Consider the following 19,532-nt stretch of genomic DNA (forward strand, 5'->3'; position numbering starts at 1 on the left):
ATTTGGTGACGGGGAGTGCATGCCGGTGGGGTCGCGCATTTGCGGGCTGGAGGAGTCTGCGGAGGACCCGTCGTCGCAGGCGGCGTCGCGATTTGCCTCGAGCCGCGCAGACGGAGAAAGGGACGGGGACTCGACGGAGACGAGAGAGCGCAGTTCGAGCAGCGCGTCGGGCGCGGAGATTGCTGCCTCGCGGAGCGAAGTCTGGTTTGTCGCCGAAAGGGAGGAACAGCACGGTTCCGGCTGGAGTTGTTGTAAGAGGAGGGAGAGTCCGAGCGGCGGCGACAATTCGGCCGAGTTTCGTCCGAGCTCGAAAAAGCCGAAGTTCCAGCCTTTTGGAGCGCTTCGTTCCCCCGACGCGGTGGTTCGAATGGCGTGCTTTCTGCCGATAGAAAAGTCGATGAAAATCAAGCCGTTTAAGTTCGGCCTGTCGATGTCGAACAAGGCGGAGCAGGAGCGCCTCTCTCGTCTGATAACGAACGTGCTGGGCATAAAGGTTCGCAAGATCCAAACGCGTCGGATGCACACGTTCAGCCACATCGTGATAGAGCCCGGCGTGGTTACGCGGGCCTGCTTGCTTGGAGCGTTGGCGGGGTCTTGGATCGTCTCGGTGAATTGGGTCGAGCAGTACCTGAAGCAAGGAAAGATGCCATCGACGCGACAGTCGGAGCGCCACCAGGCCTACCAGCTGACGCACCACATCTTCAAGGGCAAGCGCGTCTGCCTGTACAATTTGGACGAGGTCAACACGAAGACGTTGAAGATGTGCGTTCAATTTGACCAAGGCGCGTTGGTTCCGACCATCGAGGCGGCGAGCATGGTGATTTGCGAGAGAAGAGAGGAGTTGGAGCTGACGTTCAAAAACAGGCGCGCGGTTTTTTTTACTCGTACCGAAATTTACGTCATGCTGACTGGGTGTTCGCCCTTTCTGAGGTCCTGCTCGTAGGGCTCGGCGCGGACGAACGCGCGCGGAAGAAGACGCGCTGGCGCGCACCAGAGGACCCGCGGCGACGCTCGGGGGCGGAGTGGAGAAGCGCGCCGTGTTGCGAGCGTCTCTCCCCGTTGACAGCAAAGAGGGCGGATGCGCGGGGGGCAGCGCGTCATTGCTAGATGTCTTCGTCGTTCGGAAGGTTACGAAAAAACTCCTGGTTCAGACTGGCGGCTCTCTCCATATGCAGCTTGGAAAGGGGCTCGTTTTTGGCGTCGGACAGGGCGACGGCGTAGTTGTAGTGGCACAACCAGTCGTCCGGTCTGAGCGTGACCGACGTTTGGAAGTGCGTCAGGGCTTGCTGGATCCTCCCGTCTTGCTGCAAGAGGTAGGCCAAATTCATGTGCGTTTCGCCGCAGTCTGGCTTTCTTTCGAGAACTTTTTCGAGCGCCTTGATGGCGTCGTTCCATCGCTGCTGCTCTAGGTAGAGCGCGCCCAGGTTTTCCAGCGGTTGAGAGGCGTCGGCGTCGAGGTTGGACGCTTGCTTGAGCATCCTTTCCGCCCGTTCGAATTGTCTCTCTTGCCTGAGAGAGGAGCCGAGATAGGTCAGAATTTCCGGGTTTTTGGGGTCGAGAGAGAGGGCTTTTTCGAAGTAAGAGGTCGCCTGGGTCCATTTCTCTTCCTGGATGCACAGGATGCCTAGATACTTGTACAGGGATGGGTTGTTGGGGTTTACGGCGTGGAGCGCGGTCAGGGTTCGCCGAGCCTGCTCGTATTGTTCCAGTTCGAGCTGCAAGTTTGAAAGGCCGACCAAGAGTTCTTCGTGGTTCGGGATTGCAGAAGTGGCCTGCTCGTAGCACTCTAGCGCGCGATCTGGTCTTTGGCTGCGACGATATGCCAGAGCCTTGTTGGCGTACAGCTCTGCGTTGTCCGGGGCGATTTTGATGGCGGCGGAAAATGCGTCTATCGCCAGCTCGAGTTGTCCGGCTTCGATGTACGTCAGAGCGAGGTTGTTCCACATGCGGTCGGTTTGGGGGCCGATGTCGAGCGCGGTCCTGTAGTGCGCGAGAGAGGCGTGAATTTCGCCCTTTTCTTTCCAGGCGCCGGCCAAGTTGTAGTGCATTTGGGCGTTGTTGGGTTCCAAGTCGACCGCTTTGACCAAGTGGCCGAGAGCCTCGTTGAGGTGCTCTGGCTTTTCCCTGATTTCCAGCAAGACGTTCCCCAGGTTGTTGTGGGCGATGGCGTGGTTTGGGTCGTGCTCGATGGCTTGGCGAAAATATTTGACAGACAGGGCGCGATTTGACAGTTTCTTCGACTTCTTCTTCGAGTTTTGGCCCGGCGGCGCGTTGGGTCGAGATTGCGGAGAGGAGGCGTCCTCTGCGTCCAAGAGTTTCCAGTATATCCAGCCGAGGTTGTTGCTCGCGTCTGAATTCGTGGGGTCTATATCGAGGGCTCGAGCGTGGCTCTTAACGGAGGAGAGGTAATCTTGGCGTCTTGCTTGCTCTTGCCCCAAGTAGTAGAAGGCTTCCGAGGACGTGGGGTTGAGCTTGATGGATTTTTTGAGGTGCTTCAAGGACAGTGCTTGAGACTCGGCGCCTTCTGGTGACAGGTGGTGGAGGATTCCCAAGGCGAGGTGGTATCGATCGTTGCGTGGTGAGTTCTTGACCGCGGCTGAGAGCAGTCTTTTTGCCTCCGCGCGCTGGCTGGATGTGAGGTGCTTGAGCTGATTGGGGGCGCAGAGGTCTGGTCGAGGGAAGAGAAACGATTAGGGGAGGGGCGGGGGGATAGAGAGACAGATGCTCTCTCTACGACGCGCACCTTCGATTTCTGGCAAGCTGCGTTCGGATTGTTTTTCCTTCCTCGAAGGAGCAGCGGTCGCCGGGGGCGCGTTCGCGGCGGTACACAGGCGAGCAGGAGCGGCCGAGGGCCGCCCGAGTGGTGGGCGAATAGGAAAGGGCTCGAATCGCGCGGGTTTGGGCGAATGGCCGGGCCTTCCGGCGCTGGTGGCGGCCGTCGACCACGACCGCCCGCCGTCGCGTGCAGGCAGCGAGGAGCAAGAAGGTGGCGTTCCGCGCGAACATTTGTGGAAACGAATGAGCACGGTCCGTCCTACCAGCATTGGCTTCGAAGCGTATATAATATACAACTGGCGAGGTACCGCCTGGAGAAATATACCAAGAATGGCAAATTGTGACGACGCTTGTTTCCGAAAAAAAGCAGGCGGCAAAGTTTGGGCTCAAAGACATTTGGGGCGACGTGTGAAGAGAGAAGGCGAGGCAAGCGGGTGCTGCAACGTTTCGGTGCGGCGAAGTGGGAGGCATCGCTCGGCATGGCGCGCCGCGCCAGAAGGGGTCACTCTGTCACGAACCAAGGTTCTTGGGAAAAAAAGCCTGGTTTTTTTGTACGGGACGTGTCAAAGCTAAAGAAGAAATTTTTTATTGTAGGCGTCCATTAAAAAGAAAGCGAGCTGACTAGTCTACGACATGCATATCCTCGGCGAGGCGCACTCGAACGGCGCGTCGGAGGGGTCGGCTACCGAGGTACATAATCGAGAAGGGACGAACAGAGAAGCCAGCTAAGTAATCCAGATCTGGGAAGCGATCGCACGAGTTTTGGAGCCAGGACACACTAGTTGACGACACCCTTTTCTGGCTCGTGAGGCGCGAGCTTCTTCTTTCCAGAGGGAGATCCGTTCTGTGAAGGAGTGCGGGTGCGAGTTATTCTGAGGGCGTTTGTCAGATGGAGGAAGTCATACGCGAAGGTGAGAACGCTTAGACACTCGACGGGAGTTCCGCGCGAAGGTCATTAGAGCAAACGAAGGAACCGGACGGAGAGAAGAGCAAAAAGTCACTATTAAAAAAGAGGGAACATAATTCGTACACCAGTCAAAACAAGGGTTTAGAAATTTTACAAGATGTGCGCGAAGAAGTCACTACGCTTCTTTGAGATTAGGAAGTTATTGCGCTTTCGAGATCAGCTAGCTATCAAAGACGACGATAGAAAAAGGAGAGCCACGGACTTGCATAGAGTCACAGGTGATTTCGACTTCGAATGTCCCAGATTTTTTAAAAACATAGTTTATTTCATAAGTTCCGTTTTTGAGGTCTTTGGTGTGGGCACAGAGGAAGGAGTCTCTGTTGATTGGCGGCCTTTTATCCTCCGGATTCTCTGGGTTCGTTTCAGTGATGGAGACTTCTATGATGTCGCCTCCGCTAATTCTTGGACGATTGATGTAATCGAAGGCCGTCAACAAGAAAACGCCTGGGACGTTTTTGACGGCGGTTGTAAAGGCGTCTTTTTCGATGGTGCAATTGGGTCCCCATGCGCGGCAAAATCGAATGATAGCTTCGAAGAGCTGAGGGTTGGAATGGGCGTTCTCTTTGAACGGACTGCGCAAATTGTTTTGCTGTAAATCAAGGTCGATGTTCAGATCCAACATAGAGAGTTCTCCCGGTAGTGCTGTAAGCTGATTTTGGCTGACGTCTAACTTCTTCAACGAACTGCCGATATAGCCTATTGTGTGACTCAATTTAGTTATTAAGTTGCACCCGAAGTCCAGTACTTGAAGGTTGGTAACATATCCCAGGTAGAAAGGGAAGGAGGTGAGCTTGCACGAATTGAAGTTAACAATTCGAAGCTCTTTGAGCTGGTCAAATGGATATTGGTGGAGGTCCGAGAATAGACATTCAACGCATTCGATCCTCGTGAGCTTGTTGAGCTTGCTCACGGATATAGGAAGGACTTCGATGGGGTTATGAGACAGTATGAGCTTCTTCAAATTGACCAAGTTGGAGATGCTGTCCGGAATCTCAGTCAACTGGTTTCCTATCGTGTGAAATCGTCCACGCGTACAAAAAACGGTTACAATTGTGCATGGTCTCGACGTAGACGTGCTATTTTCAGAAAAAAACAGACCCCTCCCATCCGAGGGATTGGCAACCTGTAATGATGTGCGAGAATTCGAAGCAACATAACTCGCCGTGCAACCCGACCTGCCCTTGCCTCCATCTTTCATCAAAGAAGTATCTCTCATACATGCACGTATCATGTGTAGATACACACAACACATACGACGCATATTTGCTGCGTCCGAATGCGATTTCAACATTTGCGAGAAAAAGTGCTTATCGTGGTCTCGGACGACTCGAAATGGACAACGTACTCTTTATGTTAAGTTCCTGTAGTTGCTGTACCTCGAACAGGGTTTCTGGCCAGGACTTCAAACTCACGCCTCCACAGTTTAGAGAACAGAGACTTGTTATGGGCTGAAGTTGGCGAATCAGAGTCGAAAGGTACTCTGAAGGAAGAGGGTTGGCAAACACGTTTAGCCTTTCTAGAGCCCCAAGCCTGTAAAGTGGGCCCGGTAATTTGGTTAATTTATTGTACGCGAGTTTCAAAATGCGTAATTTTTTAAAATCTAATAGGGATTCGGGTAGTCCGACCAGTTCGTTAGAATCTATTTTTAACACCTCCAGGGAGACCAGACAGTCTATTTTGTTCGGTAGTCTGACAATATAGTTTTCAGAGAGAACAAGGACTCTGATATTCTGCCATTTCTTGATTTCGCTGGCTGGAATTGACTTGATATTGCAGCCCGACAAACGAAGTTCATCCAGGTCATTGGCCAGAGCTATCTTAATAGTGTTTTTTGCTTTGACAGATAATCGAGAGCCCATGCTTGCAGGGCCTTTGGGTAGATATAAAATCTGTGATTCAAAAAAAAAAGTTAGTGGTGTTTATACCAGTGCAGTTTCAGCACAATATCAGAATACAGTTGTCCCGATATACAATAGCTTTTCCAACATGACTCTGAGCGAGATTGTGAGGTGCAAGCTCTGTAGTTTCTATTTCTTTTGGTAGGAGCACGCCAATGCATTTCATTCCCAGTAAAGCGAAGTAATTAGGAGTAGCTTCTCCGAGTCTCGAGGCTGATTTCATCATTTGTATCGATAGTTCGGCTTTTTCAGGTCTCAATGACAGTTCCTGGCAATTGTGCAAGTCAGTCCGATTGAGCCTTCTGCTTCTACAGGCATGTTTTAAACCACGCCACGGGCAAGAACGCTATCTTCTATTTCAACCCGAATAAAATTGTGTCTGCCCTCGTCCAACGTCTTGACTGCGCGCCGAGCTGAGGCTTGTTTCTCGGATACGAGCACATTTCGCGTAGTCGGCTTTTGATTGTTCCTGAATAATCCTTTAGCCTGAAATCAGAGAGTGCACCCTGTCCGGAAGACTGATATCGCCCGAGCTCGCCCGAAGACATTTTGCTCTGTCGCTAAGATTTGCTCCAAGACTAAACGCTGCGAGCCAAAAATTGTTTGTCCTTTTTTGAGAAAATTTTGGTCCGTAAAATTCTGCAATTCCTCTATCTCGATGAAGGGCCGAGCGCACAGGCTGAAAAAGGAAGTCTGGCACGCATAAGAGCGCAGGACAAGATGATATGGCCATCACAATACAAGGTTGTTTTCTGGTGAACGACAAATTTGACGTCTGCCAAAAAGCACGTCGCATGCGCACAGAATGCTCAGAGCTGTAGGCGACTGGCCACGCAGGGCCGCCCTTGTGTATAACAGGCGAAAGCGCAGCCTTGTCACGGAGAGATTTCTTATGCGCAATGTCAGCACTGCCTTTTTATGCAGGACCCTTGCCTTTAGCCGAGGGCGCTAACTGCAGCATCGATTGCTTCGACAAGGCGGACATTTGACGCGCGAAAAGATTGCATATCTAGATTGCGTGTCCAGGTCGAAAAACAGACGACTGCTGTATTTGCTCGCCTCGACAATGAAAACATGCAAAAATGAACCAAACGAATCAAAAAAACCAATCAAAGCTCATTCGCCTCTCTTGGCGCTCTTTTCAAAACGTCTGCCTAAAGTGTATGTCATGATACGTGTGACACGCGCATACCGGTCTTTTTTTACAAAAAAAAAAAAAAAAAAAACAAAAGCACATCTGGAAAATTGCATTAGCCCTGACGACAAAAACGTCATTGCGAGGGTCTGCTGGAGACTTCGTTAGCAACATATCCCTCTGCGCCGAGAAAAAGGCGTCTTCCAATGTTTTCCGCGCCTTGAACCGTATCATCTTCGAGAGGCCATTGATACAGGGCTGCACCATTTTTGTCGTTATCACGGCTACAAAAAGAGAGGTGTACGCATTTTATACGTTTCGTTCCCTAAAAAACTTTTAGTCGCGTTGACTTAGATTCTGCGTCGCCCCTCGGTGCGAGGCGACGCATCGCCAAGGTCGCAGCGTCGTCTCTGCAGTATGTCTCGGCGTCTTGGTTCAGCCGAAATCTAAGCATGGATTCTGGGATGACAGGTGGCCAACCAACACAAAAAATGTCCGCTTGCTATCAGAGGAAGAGTACATTTTATTTGTGTATTTTGCGAATACCGTTGTAGAGTTGAGCGCTTCCCTGTACGTTTCTTCGAGCAGAACGCACATTAGGCATTGTTTTCGTTATGGATCGGTCTCTCTTTGAGCCAATAGTTGATCAACGCGTTCTCGGCCGCTCGTTGCTCGGCCAACTTTTTGCTTTTCCCAATTCCCCTCCCAATAATCCTGGTGCCGGACATCGCCACCGCTTGATAGAGTTTCAAGTGTCTGAGCACGAATTTTTCTATTTTGTACGTCGGCAAGGGAAGTCGGAGCTTATAGAGTAAGTCGGTCAGATTAGACTTTTTGCGAAGGACGCCTTGAGGAGACTTCAATTTATAGATCCGATACAGAGTAAGTTTTTGCAATGTCAGGGTTTTGAAAACAAAATTAGAAGCTTCGTCGTATCCGTGCTCCAAAAATATCGCGCCGACCAGAGAAAAATAGGCGCCGGTCGCTAAGTCGAAGCAAACGGAAGCAGGATTCTCGAACTGTCGGAGATCAATTTTTGGAAGGATGGAAATGTAGGGCTCTAAAGAATATTTCAAAACCAAGTCCGAAATGCTCTCTTTGTCAATGGCTTGTTGAACCAACTCTACCAAACAGCTGTACATGAGCTGCGGATAGGTTTTAACGAGCGCCTCGTAAATTCGGAGCTCAATCAGCTCTTTTCCCAGATGAAACAGGGAACTGTTCATGGGCTTCACTCCCGCGCCTACCACGATGTTCTCGAACGCGTGGATGAGGTTTTTGGTGTTCTTCAAATTCAGCGCGAAGGTAGTGGAAAGGTGATTCTGTAGTTCTTCAATATTCGTCGACTTAGAGAACATACGGGAAAAATTTTTCGGGGGTGGAGATTTGACGCCGTTCAGGATTGGCTTTTTTCTTAAAGATAAATCGGTTTTGACTTGCTTGTTTGTTTCTGGACCGGGCTCGCCTTTGTAAATGTTGAGCAACAGTTTGGAGTCGGGTACCTCGTCGGAAAATACTTCATCAATGAATTCCATTAAGACGTCTTGGTTCGCTGTCTCGGTAGAGAGAGATCGACAAGAAATTGCGCTGCATCGAAACTTCTGAACTGAATACCACGGAGCTCTGATTAAACCTCTATTGTCATGCAGAACGTTCCAAAAGGGCGAGCGCTTGGTTCGGACGCGAGATGCAAGCGACGTCGTCAATTCGACGGGTAATGCTGCTAATGGTGGCCCGGCGCGATGAACCTGTGATAAAAGGCAGCTAGACGAGACAGAAGCGACAAATTTCGGTGCGTAGTCCTTCGATGTTCTACATGAATCGTGCCTTTGAATGACTCTACGAAGCACAAACATTGGCCAAAGCCTCGCCGTTCTCTTTTTGAAGTGTACGCAGAATAAGAAAAAAAACCTTCAAAATTCAGTACAAAATATCCCCTAATTTTTCTAATAGTTGTTTTCCTCAAGGCCCAGCTTGGCGAATTTCTGTCAAGCCGGCTTAGCCTGTGCACTCAGTCCACTAGCATGAAGCTAGATAATACACTTTTTTTTTCATTTTTTGTGGTCTAAATTTTTCAAGCTCTAAAAACTGCCTACGAAATCTATTCACCCTTGACCTCGAGCAGTTAACTGGTCGCCCAGAAGATCGTCCTGCTTTGTCGTCCTCGGAAAAACCCCCAATCGCGATCAGCTAAGATGTACAAAACCATGAAACAAGTTCAAATTAACCATTTGTTTGGATTTAACGGCTAGTATGAGCAAGCAAGCAGAAGGTAAGCGCTCAAAGGAAGCGCGTGAAGGCGACCCAAACGTTTTCGAGAGTCCATCTCGTTTCGATTCCGCCAAACGTTTCAAGAGGAATGCTGAGCATGCGAGCACAGAACTTGAAAGTCTGCATCATCAGATATTATTCATCGTCGATAAGCACCAGTCACTACTTTTAGACCACTCAATTTTCGAATATGATAGTAAGTGTGCAGCCGAAAATCAAGAGGTACTTAGTACGTTCAATCCTTGCCACGTTTTTGGCGGTAACCGAGAATAAAAAACCTGACTTTTTTTCGCAAATGCGCGCGCGACGTGCACACGCCTCTACTCAGTACCTCGTCCATCGCTTGTTGCAGAGTGTGAAAACCGCAAAAAGAGGCAGCGCTTAACTTCGCAGAATCAAGCCTTGTTGGTCACTTCTTCTATCAGTCGTTGCAAAAAACCGTCGCAAAGTCCCAAAGAATACACAATTCAAGTTTTAAAAAACGTTCATTCCGTACAACATTTGCCACCCGATGACGCGGTCTTGAATCGCGCCTTGGAGCAGATCATCCGCCCGCTCAACAACCACGCTATTGACAGACCGCTACTGCTATCGGCTGCGTGCCGCAGTTCATATGCTATTTCTAACGTTTACGTCTTGGTTTTGCTACACAAGTTTGGAATTTTGAGAATACTTGGATATCTCAAAGAGCTGAGTTCCCTCCAAGCGGAGTCACTCGACCGAATTTTGGCGTCACTTGTCGCCTCGCTTTTCGATGCTCATAAAAGGGGTTGTTCGTGTTTTGACCAGTTCGTCACAGAAATCATTTTGATTTTTTGTTCTAAGTCGCATAGTTCTGCCGGTGCCTATGCTGTTGTCAAGGAACTCCTAAACCGCCTTTTTGCAAAAAATGACGACCGCGAGGCCATAGCAGTGTACAAAAAAGTGCTCGAACTGACTAAGTCAATCGCTTCTTCGGATTTGGCCAAGATTTTATCTGAAAAGTTATTAGAAAAACTGTTTTCATTGAGCGAAAGAGATAACGTTGTCGAGCCAATTTGTATCGAGACGTTTGTCTCCAAATTCGGTCCGTTTTTAGATATGGCGAGGTCGAGTTTCGCCCATCAAAAGTCTCATTCAGATAACCTCGTAACATTTGTGACAAGTGAGTTTCAAGCTGAATCGATACTCGGGGTCTTCGAGAAATTGGCTATGAATGCGGTTGAGAAACTCGACATCGAATTCAGCATCGTGGTATTAAAACGAATTTTGGTTGCTTCAACATGGAATGTTCTAGTCAATGTTTTGGAAAAGATCAAGGCCGATGCGCTCAATACTGGCCGACTGTTGCATTTGACGGCATCCTTCTTGTTTGCGCACGTACTGCTTATCAAGTCCAATGCACCGGCCACGCAGGGAGGTTGCGAAGACGAAGTAGATGTGCTTGTCGATCGACGCGGCTCTTCGCCTGAAGTTTGTTTTTACGAAAATTTTCTTCTAGATACGTTGTCCACCACTCGTCATCCAGACCAAAAGATGCTGATTGTGAACGCTCTGATTCACATGTTGCCGATTCAACAGAAAGAGGATATTTTCAGACACGGACGCTATTTGCAATCTTTTCTCGGTGCCTACAAAACGGTCGAGTATTATAAGCAGGCAGCGCTATACTTTCGTAGACTGGCCACCTCTGAGCTAGTGCATTTGGATACTGGCGCATTGTTGGCACAAGAGCAGGAATTGAAAAGAAAAGCCGATACCTGGCTCAACGAATTCAAATTCGAGGCGAAGCTGCCGACGTCCGAAATAGCAGTGATGAGCCTATTTCAAAGCAACAAGCTACGATCGATATTAGAAATACTCTTGAAACAAAGTCTGGAGTCTCCGAGCGGTTCTCTGGAGTCTCAGATGATCGAAAAGCTTGAGCCTTTTCTTCAACCAGACCACCTGAACATGTTGAGGGAATCGCGCAAGTTGGCGATGCAACAGGGGTGCGTGTCGGAGAAGCCGAGCCATGGACAAGGGGAGCTTACACCAATTGAAGAGGAGGACCTCACTGCGCTCTGTGGCGCCCATTTCGGCATGGAAAAATGGATGAATTTATCGAACATTGAAAAAGTAAAATACTCGGTTATCAAATGGAGCCAACTAGTAAAAGAGAATGCTTCACTCGCTCTTGTTGAGAGGGTGACCGAGAACATTGGATCTCTTATCTGCTTGTCATTGAAAAATGATGAGTTGACTCCGGGGATATCTATAATTGTCCATTCGTTGCTATATTCCTCGTTTAAATCGGCCGTTCTTTTTGCACGAGAAAAACAGAAATCTTCTACCTTTCCTTGGGCCGAAAGCTTCATCATTTGCAGCTACTCTGCTAACCCTAAGCGACTGTATCCACCACTGATACAGGAGTTCAGAGATGCCATGACACCAGCTAGAAGCGACAAGAATGTACTCGCAATCGACTTTTTATGCGTGTCTATTTTCTTGACAGTTATCTCGTCGCGCAACGGAAGGGAAGACAGCGCGTTCATCCGTGACGTGATAGAAGGCAGCGCGGCTGTGTCCAGCATTTTTCGCCTCAGCAACTCTTCTGGAATTATTCAGGCCGCATCTTTACTGAACTACACGCTGAGGTGTTATTCGAGAAACTACTCTGAGTTCGAACTCGAGTTGAGCTCCTCTAAAACCAATCAACCTGTCAAAGCGAGACATTCGATTGGAACCAGATCGCCCTCGATTCAGGACAAGAGCTCGGCTCGCGCGAAGGTGGGCATCTTACCGACGTGCATGACCAAGCTGTTGGTTTGGATTCAGTCTAAACTAGAATTGCTGACCCCGAACGCGGCCGAAAAATCCTCCACGTATTTGGTACACAAGAACTTTTTAACCGTTATGAAATGTTCTGCTCTCAAGGCCTGGCTGGGTGTAGCGCCGAGATATACGCTCCGCGAGCTGCTGGTGAAGGAGAAGGCCATTTTGCCAAATCAAGACGTGATTCCTGTGCAGCTGAGGCTTTATTGGTTTCACGTTCAATTGCACAATTACTATTTAGAAAAAGAGTTCAAAAATAATTTTTCTCAGCTGTGCAGTACCTTATTGGACGAACTGGTCGCGTGGAGACAGCAGGTTACCTGTCATCTGAGTTGCTCTCCGTCAACACCCCTCGTGTCTGACCATCACATTCTGTGTTCTCATCAAATCGTCCAAAATGACTATGCGGCGACGTATGACTTAATAGAGCAGGCGGTTTTGCTGGAGTTACAGAATTCGGCTATTCACCTGTCGTCGGTCTATGGCGTCGTGTTGCAGAGCAGGTCGAGTAAGCGTGCGGCCGGAGTATCGAATGGAGAGCGTGACGCGTCGCAGGAAGAGACGAATCTTTCAATTAAAACGGAGGACATGTGGCTATTGGAGTGGCTAAATGGTTTTGTTCAGCACCTTGATAGGCACGCTGCCCTAGATCGCCAAAAGCTCACCGACGCGCTTCGCATCGTTCAGTTCCTTCCGGCTCGCCTTGTACTTTTGGAGAATGGGAGCGAGAGAATGACCGAATACGGGATAAGGAAGTTGGTTTCCTTTATCGAAAGGCACTGGAGATATTATTCGGAGATTTTTGAGTCCAGTGGATTTATCAAGCGAGTTTTTGCATCGTTGCTATCTCAGCTGCTATTTGAGTCGTCGTCCAACTTTTTCGACGCGAAAAAGCAAAGTCAGTATTTGTCGATGATTCGGGAGTGCCTGATCGTATCATTTCCGCCTCTTCACGCCATATGGGTACTGCAATGGAACAGCCTTAAGATACTAGTTGAAGCGGCTATTAAGGCATGCGATGCAATTGACTGGTGCAAAATATGCCATCCGATTGAAAAATGCGCTGACTTGGTCGCAGTTTTGACCGTCAAGTGTCCAGATCGAAAGAGCGCTGAAAAGAGCGTAGAAGCGGTCAAAGAATGGCCGTTGGCATCGGCCTATGCCCTGTACGGGGCGATCAGGAAGATGGACGAGGCAAAGCTACGCGACTTTGAAGGAGAGTTCTGCAGGTTGATTGCTGCGATTCAAGGGCAGAGAAACACGTTAGAAACGATTATCGCGGTCGTGCTGGATTTGGTCTTTGAAAGCGCGATCTGCTCGTTGGTTGAAAGGAACCAGTGCTTTTATTTGGAGTCACAGGCGTCCGCGCTGACACTTGCTTCTCGTCTCATCGAGGCAGCGCCACAGTGCCTTTTGGGCCTTGCGTCCACCGCTGCTTCAAGGTTTTGCCGAGAAAAGGGCTCTTTCGTGTTGGAGACAATGAAGAGGCACCGCGCTATTTTAAGGCTATTTCGACCGTTATCCTTGCATCTGAGAAAAGAGGAGATGTCCGCCGTTAACTACGCTGTGCTTATATTTTATTCTATGTTGCACGCCGCGAGGCGGAAGTTGTTGGACAATTTGAACAAAATGCCTGAGTCTGAGCGCGCTGACTGGATTGTGTTTGTACTAGTTCTTTATGTCGCGGTTGCGAGTTACAATCCGGAATGTTTAAAAGCAGAAGAAGTTGACGAGGTTTGGAGGGGTCAGGTCTCTGCCGTGGTGCGTCAGATAGTTGCCCAGTTCAAGGCGTGCGCGGATTCGTTTGACGTGCCCGTTGAGTTGCTGTCTCAGATAGCAGGAGTCGATGCTGAGTTGAGCGAGTTGTTGATTCAGTCTGAGGCGGTTTAAGGTAGCGGCGACGGTGTCTGCGAGCGTTTAGAGAGACGCGGGTGGAGACGGCCGGAAAGCGCGATTCAGAGAAGTGCCTATGTTGAGGTTTCGCGTGAATGCAAGGTGCGGATGAAGGGGTTCGAGTGTTGAGTTAGGTGCGGATGGGAGAGTTTATTGGGACCGCAGTGCTTGGGTTGCGGGGGAGGTCTGAGTGTATTGGAGGCTTTGGGGTATCTGTAGGATCTCAAAAAGTTGGTGTTTGGGAGGGGCGGTTTTTTTGTGGATTTTGTGGAATTTTTTTTTTTTGACAGTTGAGCTACCTGACGTGCAGGTTTAGCAGTTTGTCCTGGGTGGGTTTTGGGAGCGCGCGGTGGCGCAAGAGGGGGGGTTTGTTTCAGGTGGAGTGCGGCGAGGTGGTGTTTTGGAGTCGCGGGGGTTCGAGGTCGGCGAGCGGTACGAAAAGAAAAGGGGGGGGGGGAGTTGTGGGTGTGGCTTACGGAGGATTTTATTATGAGGGTGGTTTGGGGTGAATGGGCGTGAGAGGTGGGTGGGGGTGCGCGCGCGGGGCAGAGAGCGGTTGTGTTTTAGACGGTGACAGATTTGGCGAGGTTTCTGGGCTTGTCGACATCGATGCCGCGGTTGGAGGCCATGTAGTAGGCTAGGAGCTGGAGTGGGATGATGTTGATGATGGGTTGCAAGCAGTCGATGGTGTAGGGGACTTCGATGGTGTCGGAGACGACGTTTTTGGACAGGTTGTCGCCTTCGGTGCAGATGACGACGGGGTGTCCGTCGCGACAGAGGATTTGTTGCAGGGTGGAGTGGTTGCGTTCGTAGTGAGAGTCTTTGGTGAGGAGGAGGACGAGGGGGGTTTTGGGGTCGATGAGGGCGAGTGGTCCGTGCTTGAGTTCGCCGGAGTTGAGTCCTTCGGTGTGGATGTACGCTATTTCTTTGATTTTGAGGGCGCCTTCTAGACAGGTGGAGTACTGGTAGCCGCGGCCGACGAGGATGAAGTTGTTGCAGTTGGAGAATTTGTGGGCCATGGTTTGGATTTTTGGAGAGAGTTCGAGGGTTTTTTCGATGAGGTTGGGGAGGTTTTGGAGTTGTTTGGCGATGGTTAGGCGTTGTTCGGCGGTGTTGAGTCGGTTTTCGCCGAGTTTGAGGGCGATGAGACAGATGCAGACGATTTGCGCGGTGTAGGCTTTGGTGGAGGCGACGCCGATTTCGGGGCCGACGTTGAGGTAGACGCCACAGTCGGTGAGTCGGCTGATGATGGAGCCGACGACGTTGGTGATGCCGACGCAGAGGGCGCTTTGTTTGCGACAGTACTCGAGTGCGCGGAGCGTGTCGGCGGTTTCGCCGGACTGAGAGACGAAGAAGCAGGTGTCGTCTCGGAAGATGGGGGGGGAGCGGTCGAGGAAGTCGGAGGCGATTTCGGCGCTGACGGGGAGCGTGGTGAGTTCTTCTAGGAGTTGCCTGGAGGCGAGGATGGCGTGGTAGCTGGTGCCGCAGCCGATGAGGACGAGTCTACGGGAGCGGTTGATGCTGTCGATGTGGGAGGTGATGCCTCCTAGGATGACTTTGCCCGTGTCGAAGTTGATGCGTCCTCGCATGGTGTTGAAGATGTTTTTTTGCTCGAAGATTTCTTTGAGCATGTAGTGCGCGAAGTTGCCTTTGGAGGGTTGGAAGAGGGTGCAGCTGATGTCGGAGAGTTTTCGCTTGTCGTTTTCGCCGCCGCAGTTGCCTTCTGGGCGGAGGAATTGGAAGCTGCCGTTGGAGGAGAAGTGGACGACGTCGTTGTCTTCGAGGTAGACGACGCGGCGAGTGTGGCCGACGATTGCGGTGTTGTCGGAGGCGATGAAGTATTCTCTGTGGTGGGGGTTGAGTCGGAGGATACTGTCGTTGAGGGAGCTTGCTTGTGAGGCGGAGGGGGGGTCTTGAGTGGGGGAGGTGAGGAGGTCGGCGTAGACCGCGTCGTCGCCGGACTTGATGCCCAGAATGAGGGAGGAGCCGCGCTCGAAGGCGCAGAGTTCGCCTGGGTAGAGTTTAGACTTGAAGAGGATGGCGGAGGCGCCTTGGATGGCGAGGGCGACGCGCAGGACGACGTGCCAGAACGTGGGTTTTTTGGACGTTTCTTTGACGAGTTGGTGGTAGAAGTAGAGGCAGAGTTTGGCTACGGCTTCGGTGTCGGTGTCGGTGGAGAAGGTGTAGTGTTTGGAGATGAGCATGTCCTTGATTTCCTGGAAGTTGGTGAGGATGCCGTTGTGGATGACGACGAACTCGTGCTGGTCGCTGCTGGAGATGGGGTGACAGTTTCTAGGGTGAATGACGCCGTGGGTGGCCCACCTGGTGTGTCCGAGTCCGACGTGGGTGCAGAGGGTGCTGGTCTAAATTGTCTCACGCGGGTGCAACGAGCAAGTTAAAAATAGCGCGGCTTGGGAAATGGGGCGGGGGAGCGAGGGTCCCGGCGGTCGAGTCCGGGAGCGGCGCGAGTGTGTACCTCGTTTTCGAGTTTGGTGTCGATGAGGTTGGAAAGGTTTTGGACGGGGCCTATTGACTTGAGGATGCAGGTGTCGCCGTTGTCGTCGTCTATGGCGATGCCGGCGGAGTCGTAGCCCCTGTATTCCATGTTTTTGATGCCGTTTAGGATGAGGTCGGTTATTTCCTTCCTGGTCCTTGGTACGCCGTAGTTTAGATAGGCGAATATGCCTGGGGGGGGGGGGAGGGGGTTAGTTTGGCGGGGGGGGGGGGGCGTCGTGGGGGGCGCGGGGCGTACCGCACATGTTGTCGCCGTATATCAGAGAAGAGAGACTGAGCGTTTTTTTTTTTTCTTGGTTTTTGGTTTTTATTTTTGGAATTGAGGGGCTTTTCTCGGGGCGGCGGAGCGCGTGCGAGGGACGCGCGCTCGTGTTTTTTTTTTTTTTTTTTTTGCTGTTTTTTTTTTTTTTTTTAGAACTTGCAGGCGTTGCCGGGGGAGCGCGTCGCCGAGGAGGAGTTGTTTGGGCGCGAGCGTGGTGCCCTCGGGCTTGAGGTCCGGGTGTTGGTAGATGAGCCTGCAGAGGCCGGTGCCGAGGGGGATGGGTCTGCCCATGATGATGCACTCGCTGACGCCGGAGATGGACTCTTTGAAGGCGCGTTTGCCGGCTTCGAAGAGGTAGTCGGGGGTTTTTTCGAAGGAGGCGAGCATGAGGGCGGACTCGCTGGTCTTGCCGATGCCGAATCGCGTGATGCCGAGGATTTCGCCCTGCATGGTCATGTAATCGGCGAGGAGGTAGAGGTGCCTGGGGTCGACGGAGACGCCGTGGAGTTTCATGGTGTAGGCGGTTTCTTCGATGATGGCCCTCCTGGCGGCCTCGATGCCGAGCGTTTTTTGGATTTGGAGGAGGTGGTTGCTTTTGGTGAAGTTGGGGTTGACGCCTTGCTGCGACATGACGCCGAGGAGGTCGAGGCCGTCGACGAGGATGGAGTACTGGTTTGGGGCGCCGGCTTTGCCGCGGTCCTCGCGGATGACGCAGCGCTTGATGGTTTTGAGTCCGCTGACGACGACGTTGGGGAGGGCGAGTTTGAGGGCTTGGAGGGAGATGTAGAGTTTGGACTTGGTGAGGGTGGTTTTTTTTGCTGTGGCCGAGTTCTTCCGGGGGGAAGACCATGATTTTGTCGTGGTTTTTGCCGGTGACGACGACGTGTTCCGGTTGGAGCTTGAGTTTGGAGTGGCTGAGGATGGCGTTGGAGACGGAGTGGGCGTCGCAGGAGAGGTAGAGGGAGCGGATGCGGGCGAGGTCGAGTTTGACGAGGAGGTAGCATTGGTGAGCGTCGTAGACTTCTTTGATGTACTGGATGACTTCTTCGAGGGTGGTGCTCTCGATGCGGGCCTTGACGAGTTTGGAGGCTTCGGGGGAGGTTTCGTTGTCGAGTTTGACCTCGATGATGGGGGTGGAGATGGTTTTGGTGGCGTTGATGATTTCGCGGATGCGGGGGACGCCGAGGGTGATGTTCATGCTGGCGACGCCGGCGAAGTGGAAGGTTTTGAGCGTCATTTGGGTGCAGGGTTCGCCGATGCTCTGGCCGCAGAGGGCGCCGACGGCGGTGCCGGGTTCGGCTTGGGATTGGAGCAGTTTTCGCTCGAGGTGCTCGAAGAAGTGAGAGAGCGTGAGGGCGGAGACGTGGACGAGTTGGGAGGAGAGGGCCTCGCGGGGGTCGGGGGGGGGGGCGGGGCGGTCGGCGGGGGGGGGGTGTGAGGAGGGGGTCGAGGCCGAGGTCGAAGCGGAGTCGGACGAGGTGGTCGACGACGGCGGAGTCGTCGAGGGAGAGGGAGGCGATTTTGGCGGCGAAGAGAGAGGGGTAGCGCGCGTCGCGAGAGGGAGAGTGGAGTCGGTCCCACTCGATGAGGAGGGAGAGGTCTTGGGAGACGAAGTGGTGGCGGATGTCTTGGAGGAACTTTTTGGGGAATTGTTGGAAGACGGGGCGGAGGAGTCGTTGGTGGACGGTTTCGAGGATTTGCCAGGGAGGGAGGGGGGGGGGGGAGAGAGGGGTGGGATTCTCTGGTTTGCTCGAGTGTGGTGAGGACGGAGTGTTGCCAGTGGGTTTTCAGGTCGAAGGGGAAGATGTCGCTTTCGGTGAGAGTGGGCTCGACGCCGTCGTCGCCATAGGTGAATTGGACGATGTTGCCGGCGGTGCCGCGGACGGTGCCGTCGTACTGGACGGAGAGGTCTTCGAGGGCCTTCATGAGGCGTCGTTGCATGTAGCCGGTTTCGGCGGTCTTGACGGCGGTGTCGACGAGTCCTTCGCGCCCGCCCATGGTGTGGAAGAAGAATTCGGTGGGAGTGAGGCCGCTGAAGAACGAGTTGGAGACGAAGCCCTTGGCGGCGGGGTGCTTGGACTCGAAGTCGAAGTGCGGGAGAGTGCGGTTGAGGAAGCCGTTGGGGATGCGCTGACCGCTGACGGTTTGCTGTCCGACGCAGGCGATCATTTGGGAGACGTTAATTTTGCTGCCTTTGGAGCCGCAGAGGGTCATGATGAGCGGGGAGTTGAGGGGGTCGTTTTGGCTGAGTTCGTCGATGCAGAGTTTGCCCGCGGAGTCTCGGATCTCGGAGAGAGTGGACTCGAGGCGGCTCTCGAGGGTTTGCTCGGGCGTGGCGCCGGCTTCCTGGACGAGTTGGTGGGTGAGGTATTCGCGGATGTATTCGTCGCACTTTTGGTAGCCGTCGGCGACGAGCGAGGCCTTTTTGCGGATGAGCGAGTGGCTGGGCGTGACGTCGGAGATGCCGATGCTGAAGCCGTGCTCGCCGAGGTAGCGGGGCGCAGAGTCGCGCGAGTCTGGACATGCGGTCGGCGGCGACCTGAGCGTTGAAGCACTTGAGGAGCTGAGAGAAGAGCGTGTTCTTGCCGCCGCCGAGGACGGACTTGTCGAGCTGTCCGCACATGAGGTGGCCGTTGTGGATGACCATGTAGGCGTCCTGGACGTTCATGATCTCGCCGGCGAGTTTGTTGTCGTAGTTGCGGAGTTTGGTTTCGAGGTTGACGTTGACGCGCGTGGAGCGGTTGGGTTGGATGAGCACGGAGAAGACCTGCTTGCCCGTGAAGAGCCTGGCGGGCTTCAGGACGGCCGGCGGCGGGAGACAGACGCGCTGGTCGGCGTCGAGGAAGCCCATGACGACTCGCGAGAATTCGGCCTGGCCGAAGAATCTGTCCTTGGAGGTGATGATCCAGGAGGCCGTGAGGAAGTCCTGAGTGGCGGAAATGAGCAGCTCGCCGCTCTTGGGGGCGGCGAGGTTCTGCGCGACGTTCATGAGCGTCATCGCCTCGGCATCTGTCTCGCGTGTGT

The 19,532-nt window shown here is 52.4% G+C and overlaps 5 protein-coding genes across 5 annotated transcripts; 1 reads left to right on the forward strand and 4 right to left on the reverse strand.

Annotated features, from left to right (window-relative positions):
- Positions 1 to 1,128: 1,128 nt before the first annotated feature.
- Positions 1,129 to 3,471, reverse strand: LOC126322622 (serine/arginine repetitive matrix protein 2-like). The gene is made up of 4 exons (XM_049994503.1): positions 3,406 to 3,471; positions 2,744 to 3,034; positions 2,434 to 2,628; positions 1,129 to 2,388 (listed from the first exon to the last, which is right to left on the reverse strand). Exons 1-4 carry the CDS (start codon positions 3,469 to 3,471, stop codon positions 1,129 to 1,131), a joined length of 1,812 nt encoding a protein of 603 aa, XP_049850460.1.
- Positions 3,283 to 6,606, reverse strand: LOC126322590 (leucine-rich repeat protein SHOC-2-like). Its single transcript, XM_049994456.1, has 2 exons — positions 5,088 to 6,606; positions 3,283 to 4,750 (listed from the first exon to the last, which is right to left on the reverse strand). Exons 1-2 carry the CDS (start codon positions 5,599 to 5,601, stop codon positions 3,903 to 3,905), a joined length of 1,362 nt encoding a protein of 453 aa, XP_049850413.1. The 5' UTR covers positions 5,602 to 6,606; the 3' UTR covers positions 3,283 to 3,902.
- A 2,276-nt stretch (positions 6,607 to 8,882) lies between these two features.
- LOC126322588 (uncharacterized) lies at positions 8,883 to 13,989 on the forward strand. The gene is made up of 2 exons (XM_049994454.1): positions 8,883 to 9,275; positions 9,375 to 13,989. The coding sequence occupies exons 1-2, from the start codon at positions 9,029 to 9,031 to the stop codon at positions 13,727 to 13,729; spliced, it is 4,602 nt and encodes a 1,533-aa protein (XP_049850411.1). The 5' UTR covers positions 8,883 to 9,028; the 3' UTR covers positions 13,730 to 13,989.
- A 202-nt stretch (positions 13,990 to 14,191) lies between these two features.
- LOC126322589 (glutamine--fructose-6-phosphate aminotransferase [isomerizing] 2-like) lies at positions 14,192 to 16,515 on the reverse strand. The gene is made up of 3 exons (XM_049994455.1): positions 16,485 to 16,515; positions 16,209 to 16,417; positions 14,192 to 16,095 (listed from the first exon to the last, which is right to left on the reverse strand). Exons 1-3 carry the CDS (start codon positions 16,489 to 16,491, stop codon positions 14,296 to 14,298), a joined length of 2,016 nt encoding a protein of 671 aa, XP_049850412.1. The 5' UTR covers positions 16,492 to 16,515; the 3' UTR covers positions 14,192 to 14,295.
- Positions 16,516 to 16,553: 38 nt separating this feature from the next.
- LOC126322623 (DNA-directed RNA polymerase III subunit RPC1-like) lies at positions 16,554 to 19,506 on the reverse strand. Its single transcript, XM_049994504.1, is given in 4 exon segments — positions 16,554 to 17,352; positions 17,354 to 17,877; positions 18,090 to 19,010; positions 19,012 to 19,506. Coding segments are annotated over 4 exon segments (2,739 nt in total).
- Positions 19,507 to 19,532: the final 26 nt, after the last annotated feature.

Source organism: Schistocerca gregaria, unplaced genomic scaffold (genome assembly GCF_023897955.1).
Source record: "Schistocerca gregaria isolate iqSchGreg1 unplaced genomic scaffold, iqSchGreg1.2 ptg000818l, whole genome shotgun sequence".
NCBI lineage: Eukaryota > Metazoa > Arthropoda > Insecta > Orthoptera > Acrididae > Schistocerca > Schistocerca gregaria.